This window comes from Monodon monoceros, unplaced genomic scaffold, assembly GCF_005190385.1.
Source record: "Monodon monoceros isolate NGI ecotype Baffin Bay Population unplaced genomic scaffold, NGI_Narwhal_1 Super_Scaffold_6, whole genome shotgun sequence".
NCBI classification, from domain to species: domain Eukaryota; kingdom Metazoa; phylum Chordata; class Mammalia; order Artiodactyla; family Monodontidae; genus Monodon; species Monodon monoceros.
In genome coordinates, this window is record NW_021703783.1 from 14312015 (window position 1) to 14322055 (window position 10041).

Sequence of the window (10041 nt, forward strand, 5' to 3'; positions counted from 1 at the left end):
CTAGAGATCACCTTCCTCCCCACCACAAATATATCAGAAATACATCTACATGTGGAAACAACCCATACAGAACACCTACTGAACGCTGGCAGAAGAACTCAGACCTCCCAAAAGGGAACAGACACCCTCAGGCAACCTACATGTAAAGGCAGGGCCAAATCCAAAGCTGAACCCCAGGAGCTGTGAGAACAAAGAAGAGAAAGGGAAATCTCTCCCAGCAGCCTCAGGAGCAGCGGATTAAAGCTCCACAATCAATTTGATGTACCTGCATCTGTGGAATACATGAATAGACAACGAATCATCCCAAATTGAGGAGATGGACTTTGGGAGCAATGACATTTTTTTTTTTTTTTCTTTTTCTCTGTTTGTGAGTGTGTATGTGTATGCGTCTGTGTGTGACTTTGTCTGTATAGCTTTGCTTTTACCATTTGTCCTAGGGTTCTGTCTGTCCTTTTTCTTTTTTTCTTTTTCTTTTTAGTATAGTTTTTAGCACTTGTTATCACTGGGGGATTTGTTTTTTGGTTTGGTGGCTCTCTTTTTTCTTTCTTTTTTTTAATTACTTTTTAAATTTTTTTAATAATTATTTTTTATTGTAATAACCTTATTTTATTTTATTTTTCTTTCTTTCTTTCTTTCTTTTTCCCTTTTATTCTGAGCCATGTGGTGGACAGGTCGGTGCTCTGGCAGGGTGTCAGGCCTGTGCCTCTGAGGTGTGAGAGCCAGGGTCAGGACACTGTCCACCAGAGACCTCCCAGCTCCACATAATATTAAGCGGCAAAAATCTCCCAGGGATCTCCATCTCAACGTCAAGACTCAGCTGAATGTGGATTTCTAACCTCTAGAACTGTGAGAAAATAAATTCCTATGTTTTAAGCCAACCAGTCTGTTTTTGTTGCTGCTGAAGCAGCCTGAACTAAGACACTGAGTAAGCATGAGTTAGAACTAGATTTGTGGTATCTTTGTATGGGTTGTTTGATCTAACCCAACCTGTCTGATATAATCTCCCCATAAACATGAACTACTTCTATTTAATTTCAACTCATTGAGCTTCATCAAAACAAGATGATGAGGACACGGGGAGGGTGAACGGTAAGCTGGGACGAAGTGAGAGAGAGGCATGGACATATATACACTACCAAATGTAAAGTAGATAGCTAGTGGGAAGGCACATAGCACAGGGAGATCAGCTCGGTGCTTTGTGACCACCTAGAGGGGCGGGATGGGGAGGGTGTGAGGGAGGGAGACCCAAGAGGGAAGAGATATGGGGATATATGTATACACACAGCTGATTCACTTTGTTATAAAGCAGAAACTAACACACCATTGTAAAGCAATTATACTCCAATAAAGATGTTAAAAAAAAATACAAAGTCGATGAGTAATTTATGTCCTTAGCAAAACAGATTATCCCAAACACTCTCTTGCCAAACAAGAAATCCAAATTGTATCACAATGTGACCCAAATCAGATAAAAATTAAGCATAATTGAATGGAATCAAGAAATTCACATCCAGATCAAATATACACTCTTATTTAATAAAAACTCAAAAGTTCAGAGAAAAATAATGTATTATTTTTCATTGTACAAAGGCAATGCTACACCTACTACTTCAATAGATCTGTCCTTTGAGTTACATTTCAAGAAGTATTGAAGCATTTATGACTAATTGTACCATATCTATGTTTTCTATGGTGCATCTGTAGTCACAAGTGCACATTTACTAGGAAGCAATCCAGAATGCAGTCTATGCCCGTAAAAATATTAAACAAATTGACTCACACTGAAATAATAACCATCCTACCTTGCCCTAAGAAAAGAAATAATTCAACAGAGTATAGGGGCAGGTTTAAGAGTCAGTTCTTTATAGACAATGAAAAATGTCTGCACGAAATTCTTATACTAATTTATTCTTTCTCCTCCAACCCTCCTTCACCATACTCTCTTTCACACACACACACACACACACACACACACACACAATCATATACAGACATATATGAAAGTCCTTTTAGTGTCAAAATAAAATAAATAAAAAATAAACCAGAATACCAAATTTGCTTAGTTACAAATAGAGTTAAAAATCACTTCCCCACCTTACCCAAATGTGATCGTTTTCCTCCCAGACTCTCATGTCTTTCATTACCCTACGATTACCCTAGTAGCTAAGTGATCTCAGAATCCCTCCTGTCCAGTTATCTACACCCTTAGTCTTGTTAGTCTTCCTCACATGCATCCTCCATTCCTTTTCTGATGCCACAGCCCTTGTTTAGGACCTGACTTCTACATGCTCTAACCGTGAGATCACATCTAACTCTATTCTGTATTTCTCATCTCTCTCTCATACACTTCGTCCTCTCTACTCTGCAGAAATGATCTCTGGAACGCTCAACTCTCTTAGTGTTTTGTATCCTTGTTTAAAAGTTTTAATTTTATTCATTTTATACAGAAAAGAAAGTTTCTACTACCTTATCATGGCTTTCACTATTTTCCATGACCATACCCAAGGTAAATTTCTCATTTTATCTCACACTAATCTTTCTTAAGTACACTGCATTTGAACTTCTTTACTCTTCCCTAACATGTTTGAATTTTGTTTTCTCCATGTTTTAGCACTCAAATTATTACTTTTGCCTTAAATTTCCTTATCCTTGGGAATTCCCTGGCAGCCCAGTGGTTAGGATTTGACTCTTTCACTGCCATGGCCCAGGTTCAATCCCTGATCAGGGAACTAAGGTCATGCAAGCCTCTCAGCATGGCCAAAAAAAAAAAAAAAAGAAAAGAAAAGAAAAAGAAAAAAAGTTCCCTTATCCTCAATCTCTATAAAAATTCTACTCATTTGCCAAGAACCATCTCGAAATTTGTCCCTTCCATACAATTCTCTGTACTTTCTTTAAAGCACTAATGACTTTTTCATAACAGTTTTACTTATATTTCATATTCCACACTGAACTGTAAACTATCTACAATAGAATTAGTTGGGACATACATAAGAATGCAGTTAATAAACAGAGATTTGAAGTTTTTTGATACTTAGAACCAGGCTTTTAATATAATGGGCCCAGTAATGTCTGATGAACCAAACTGAATTTCTGTAGGGATATTCTCATAAAACCCAGGGATGCAATCAAATTTCTAACGGGAGCTAGAATCATAGTATTATATAAGGGGTGCATTGAATAAATAAATGTTCTGTGCATTTTGTCATGAAGATTTAAGTAAGGGGATGGAGAAAACAAGGGATAGGTTACTAGAAGCTTCCTGATAGCAGTTACCATTTCTTGACATTGCCATTTCAACTCTAAGGGGTGCCAAATAAGGCAGGAAGTCATCACTAATATCCCTTCCCACTGATAACATAGGATGAGGTAGCAAAACTTCCCAAACCTTTTTTCATGCCTTTTGCACTAGGGGCCATGCTGGAGGAATATTCTGGATTTGGGAGGAGTTGAACATTGGACATTTGTGGGGGGGGTATTATCACCAAAGAAGAAGAAGTCTACTAAGACTGCACCTGCTTCTCTGTCTGTGCCATTTAGCCTGGAGCATATTTCCAGACTCTGAAATGAAGTCCACTATATTTTGGGAATATCCACTCATAGAAGATTCTAGACTCAAAGGATCAGTTGCAAGCTCTCTTCCCAGGTGATTCTAAAAGTCAACCCCAAGAATCTATACTTTTCTAATTTCCTTCATGATTTCAACTTCAGAGAAGAAATAACAATGTCAGTACTGTATTACCTAAACTATCATGGGATGCTGGAACACTGAAAATCTTACCAAAGTCATTTCTTCCATTCCTACATTTCCCTTCTGGCAAAAATGACTGAATTTTTTATCCAAATACTGTACGAGTAAGTTTCTATGGCATCCTTAGCCTGAGTCAGAAGCCACAGACCTCTGATCTAAAATAATTCAAGTAGTGAAGTAAAACTATGTAACATGCGGTATCAGAGAAATCATAAGTTCTTTATTTTACACAGAGGCTAGAAGCTAAGTAGATTTGCAGCTATCAAAATGTCACTCTTAATTCAGTCATACAAGGAAACATAAAAAGGAAGTAAAAATGGAAAAGCCACTAATTTTTCAGGTCAGATACATTTTTGTATCTGTAATCTGAAAATACATCTAGCCAACATTAAGTCATTGTCAAACTGTTTTTACTGCATATAACACTTTGGTCATCTTGAACATAATGCAAAACCTTTTCCTTATGAATAATAAATATGTATCAAAACTCTATCAATATATAATTTTTAAGCTTTTCAACAAGAAGTCTAATAAATGTTCGATAAAATATATTAGGAGCTCACCATTTTTTTTAATTACACGACTCTGCTGTTTCATTTGATCATTTGGAACTCCCAAAATTTCTATAATCACTAATGTGTCAGCTTTGTTAGATGATGAATGATAACTGGGAGGCAACTGGATCCCACTGATGAGCTGCACAAAAATAAGGGAATTCAAGAATTTAGCAGAATGTCAAACTGCACCACTGCTTAATTTCAAAATAAAATAGGTTTTCCAAAAATCATGATTGACTAAGTCATTTCCCACCAAAAAAACAAACAAAGTAGAAAATAGTGCCAATTATTAATTTTAACTCTTTTATCCTCAAATATCAATAGATGAACACCAGGAACATGTCTAAATTATTCCAGTTTACCAATATGTGGTTATAATAGAATCCACATTCTCCAAGATTGATGGTCCAACAAATATTTTTATTTTAAGATCATTGTTATGATTCCCTTCTACTGTAATTCAGGCTGAGTCGCTCCAAAAACATGAACTCTTTTCAGATTCATATTGTATGTATACAACAAAAAAATTGTAAACTATAAATACAACTTCTGAAATATGAGAAAAAACACCACATAATTTCCTATGATAGCATTCTCTGACAGTATAATTTATATGTTTGGATAATTTATCATGAAATTTTACCTTATCCATTGCTTTCCATATTATCATAAGTAACCTGAGTTTGACAAAATCAATTATTTCATATATATATTAGGGACTGGATAGCAGAAAATGCTTAACAAAGTAACTAATAATAGTTTTATTTAGTCTTCTATTAGTCAAGCTAATTGTTGAAGCACAGATTTGTTTTACTTTAAGGAACAAAGTCCGAATTAAAAAAAAACAACAGTATTTGAAGTGTACTAGTTTATAGAGTGTACTAATGTAAAAAATTGAGATATGATTTCAATTTCTGAAGATTATAATAAAGAGGAACAAATAAATAATTGTTGTGAAAAAAGAAAGAAGGAAAAGAAAAGAAAAAAGCACCAGTGTGTAATTTTTTCCTTCCTACATCCACAAATTATGGCATCAGCTAGAAACCAGAGTAACTGTGCAAATATTTAACAACCAGAATGGAACAGGCATTCATCAATAAGCATAATTAGATATCAAGGTAACTTGAAAGAACATTGACTGTAAAAAACTAGTACACTGATAGCAGAGCCTATCAGCTGAATATAGGCCCTCCAGGTAATAAACCCTTATCAGTATGGAGAAGGTGCATACTGAAATAGAATTTAGAGATTTATTGTTCAAATAATTTGTACACTCTGATTCACAAAGCCCTTCCAGGGGCCGCTGCAGAGGATGGAGGTCAAACAGAAAACCCTTAGTGGTCAACCAGATAGTTCTGTTTTCATCTATTGGTCTTATACATGAGATTTTAAACTTAGAAAATGATACCTTAGTTTTTATAAGCTTGAAAATAACTGATTTAATCCAAAGTTCTCTGTTTACAGTTGACAAAGAGTAAACCAGAAATGTTACATGGCTTCATCAAGGACATAAGAAAGCTAATGGTAAAACTAGGCCTTTTTATTCCCAAATCATGCTCTCCACAATTTGTACAAGTCATAACGTAATCACAAAGCTCCTTAGAACAATCAGAACAAGAGGGGAAGACACACATGGCTATGGCAGCAGCTTCCTAGGAAAATCATCAACCCTGCCTCTTTCACACCATGTCACTTACACCCCTACATGAGACCTCTCAGAATACAAACAGGTGGCATTTGTAAACACCTATGCATACCAGCTATCCTCCTTCTTCACTTTCTCAATAAAAGAGCACATATATTCTCTTTAGTATTCTCAACTTGAAAAAGAAATCATTCATTCAATTAACCTACATGTATTGAACATATACTTTGTGTCAGTTACTGTGGATAAGGGTTGAACAAAACACAGTCCTTATCCTTAAAGGACCCTCAGACAAGTGGGGGGAGAAAGACAAGTATAACAAGTAGATAATTATAATTTACAGTGTGGTAAGTGCCATAATGTATGCATGTATAGGGTGTTATGGAAAAACAGAAGAAAACTTCAAAAGAAGCACAGGAAAAAGCTTCCAAAAAGAAGTGACACTTAAAGTATTGAAAAATGAGTCAGAATGCAATAGGCAGATGAAGGATGGAAGAGTAGTCCAATCAAAGGAAATAGCATATGCAATACATAGAAGAGTCATTATGGACAAAAAAGAAGGCTTCCATACAGTTTCGGAATGGGTTGAAAGGCTGGAAGAAGTGAGAGATGAGGCTAGAGGAGTAGGACAAAGCCAGACTAAGAAAACGATCAGGAGACACAAATAAATATTAAGTAGGCATGATAAGATTAGCACTGCAGCAAAATCTCTCTGGTTGACTTGTGGAAGATGGACCAGGACAACTGAGACAAGGCTCCCTGAAAACCCCTTAGGAAGCCAAAGGAATGGAGGTGATGACAGGTAACAGATTCCTAAAAAAAAGACAGTAACAAATGACATCAGATCAAGGGGATGGATAAGGAAGACATTTAAAGTGAGATCTACAGAACTTAGAAATGGATCGGACATGGGAAGTGAAGGAGATGTGGAAGACAAGAATAGCTCCACTTTTCTTGCCTGAATTAATTGAGTCAAGGAATTTGACTCAGTTCACTGAGATTTAAATAAACTAGAAGTAGATTTGACGAGGAAGGGATGTTCAGGCTTTAATATTTTAAGTTTGACAGAATATTGGTAAGGAGGCTAAGTAGGCTATTAAAAACAAGTCTTTATAGTCCAAAAATGAGGTCAGATTTGAGCATTGTTTGGGGTTGAAACAGTGAATGTGTATAATGTGAATGTGTATAAAAGAATACAAGGAGGATGTTTAGTTTGAGATGAGGATTAAGAAATTCTTTCTCACCCACAAATGAAAGTGAGAAAGAATCGCCTGCATATAGATTAAAAAGGAAAGAAGAAATCCACAGAAGCACATCAATGAGATTTGTGTGGATTAGGAAGGGATCTGAAAAAGTGGCTGAAACACCCCATCTTCTCACTAGAACAACAACTAGAACAACTAGACTAGTTCCTCTAAATTAGAACTATGCAATTTTTTTCATTCATGCAAAAAGGCAACAGAAAGACATTTTTCAGATATGGAAGGATGCTGAAATACCACCCACCTACATTACCTGAAAAGATTAACAGAAATTTAAAAGGCATTAAAGAAAATCAATAGAACTAAAAATATTAATGCATACTATCTACCTTATATCATAACCAATAAAGGTAAAAGAAAAAGTAATGAATCTTACCCTTATCATAAGTATGATTGGATTACTGTCCATTAGTGCTTTATTTGGATTAAACTTTGTTTTACTATCTCTTAGGAAGTGTGGTTTCAAAATATATCCAGAACCACCATTATCCAAAAATTTCCCATTTTGAAGATCCATAGGCAGACCAGGGGTCTGGAAATTTAAGGCCACTGTGAGGGAGAAAGAGTATTTTGACATTGTCAGGAAATAGAAGGTATATCTAAAGAAACACAATTAAACAGTTTACTGAAACCTAATCATGGATTATATATCTTCGAACATTGTAAGAGCAAGCATTAGCCAAATAAGTCATGATTTTTAAACCTTTCTTTTTGCCATGTCTTTGTTAACATATGAAGGTGAGTTTCAAAATTTAATCTGCAAATTATTTTACAGCTTTGAGTTAAAAAATCAAAATGGCTTACAGCATAGATTATAGAATAGCAATGTACATGTCAGAAAACATTCAGGAAATATAAGAGTAAAGAAAATCAGTCATTAAATGCTGGAAGGGAAGACACCAACCGTATCATAAACTTTCAGGTCTAAAGAGGTACTGTAATCACTTGAGGAGAAAGCGAGGAACAGGCAGAGCAATAATTGTTGTTAAAATAATAGAAACAACTCCGTATAGGCTGGTAAACAGCCACTATATGCAGTACCACCATCTACCCCCCACTGCCCTCCCCAGCATCCTGATCCCACCCCCTCCCTCTCTGAAAACCTATGGGCCTTGTCACAATCCAGCAGCAGAAGGGTTAACACCTGGCACTTTCTGACTGGTTAGTCCCACTGGTACACCAGTTGATCAGTTTGGAATAAGGAGAGTCAGTCAAGGACAAATAACAAAGCTATGCAGTCTTACTTTTCAATACTATGAATGCAGAAGTGATTAAAGTACAAAAAGAACAGGCCACTCCATTTGAAGAGGCCCTTAGCAAATCTTTCAAGCAAAGGACTCTATCTTCACTGTTCTCTTACATCTCTTTTTGGTTTCTTTTTCCCATTCCTACAATTCCCATGCAAACTCCTCATGAATTTAACCTCCATGCTTCTACCCTCACCTAGATTTACCCTTTTCAACCTATTTAGGAATAACTTCAACTCTTGAAGCCAATGATTCATCATTGCTTGACTCCAAAACACCCAGGCTCGAAAATTCTTCAAAGGAAGCTCTTTTCATGAATCTTTTATTAATTCACAAAATGAATTTATTTTATCTTATTTTTGCAAAAAACTCAATATCCTATGTAACATACCCATTTGACAACCTACATTCCAAAATTCTTGAGGATTAAAATTAGAAGAGTCTGCTCTTGTTGCTTTGGGATATATTCTGGTAATGAACTTTGTGGTGTGAAGAATAAATTCATTGGCTAAAAAAAAGAAATTTATTAAAACATTGCAAAGGTTTCAAATAAACTACTATGTCTATATATTTATTTAATTCTACAACAGTTTCAATAATGTTGATGTCTATTGTCCTGGCAGAAATATTTGCAATTCATGTAAATCAAAATAAATTCATGCCTTTGTTTGGCAGTGTAATTCACTGTTATCGAAAAGTTAATAATAATTTTTATTAAACAATTTTATGTAATTATTCACTCGAAGAAAGAAACAATTGGATAATATATTTCTTTTTGTTCACATCCAAATTAATTTCACTTTGACATAGAGTATATAAAATTCCAAAATAAAATGCATCCATTTTTGAAAACAAAAGTATCTTAACCCATTTTGGTTTTTTTCACTTAGGTTTTCATATTAGGAAAGAATTGCACGGAAGTCATATAAAACTATGTGATGTCATCCAAGTTAATCAAGTTGAATATTTAACAGATCCTCAGGGCTGAAAGGGACCTTAAAGTTACTCAACTCAGCTTCCAGCTGACCTTCTAACCACCATAGTACCTTTCCCCAAAATTCATTCAATTTGTTTGCATCCCTCCATTGAAAGAGAACTTGAAGGACTTCCCTGGTGGCACAGTGGTTAAGAACCCACCTGCCAATGCAGGGGACACTGGTTCGAGACCTGGTCCAGGAAGATCACACATGCCGTGGAGCAACTCAGCCCATGCGCCACAACTACTGAGCCTGCATGCCACAACTACTGAAGCCCGCACTCCTAGAGCCCATGCTCCTCAGCAAGAGAAGCCACCGCAATGAGAAGCCCGCACACTGCAAAGAAAAGTAGCCCATGCTCACTGCAACTAGAGAAAGCCAGCGTGCAGCAACAAAGTCCCAACGCAGCCAAAAATAAATAAATAAAGTTATTAAAAAATAAAATAAAAGGTATTTGTTCTTCAAAAAAAAAAAAAGAGAACTTGCTACCTCCCAATACTTCTGATTATTTCAAATGTCTTCCTTACAAGGAAAGGAAGACAATGTCTATACTTGAAGCACACACACACACACACACACACACACACACACACACACACACACAC

The 10041-nt window shown here is 35.9% G+C and overlaps 1 protein-coding gene across 1 annotated transcript in view; it reads right to left on the reverse strand.

Moving 5' to 3' along the window:
- Window positions 1–10041, reverse strand: part of PLCZ1 (phospholipase C zeta 1) — a 41677-nt gene that overhangs the window by 1666 nt on the left and 29970 nt on the right. The window contains exons 5-7 of the mRNA XM_029206193.1: window positions 8851–8967; window positions 7589–7761; window positions 4312–4444 (exon numbers count right to left, since the gene is read on the reverse strand). Coding sequence (XP_029062026.1) covers window positions 4312–4444; window positions 7589–7761; window positions 8851–8967 — 423 coding nt within the window. The remainder of the gene's footprint in view (window positions 1–4311; window positions 4445–7588; window positions 7762–8850; window positions 8968–10041) is intronic.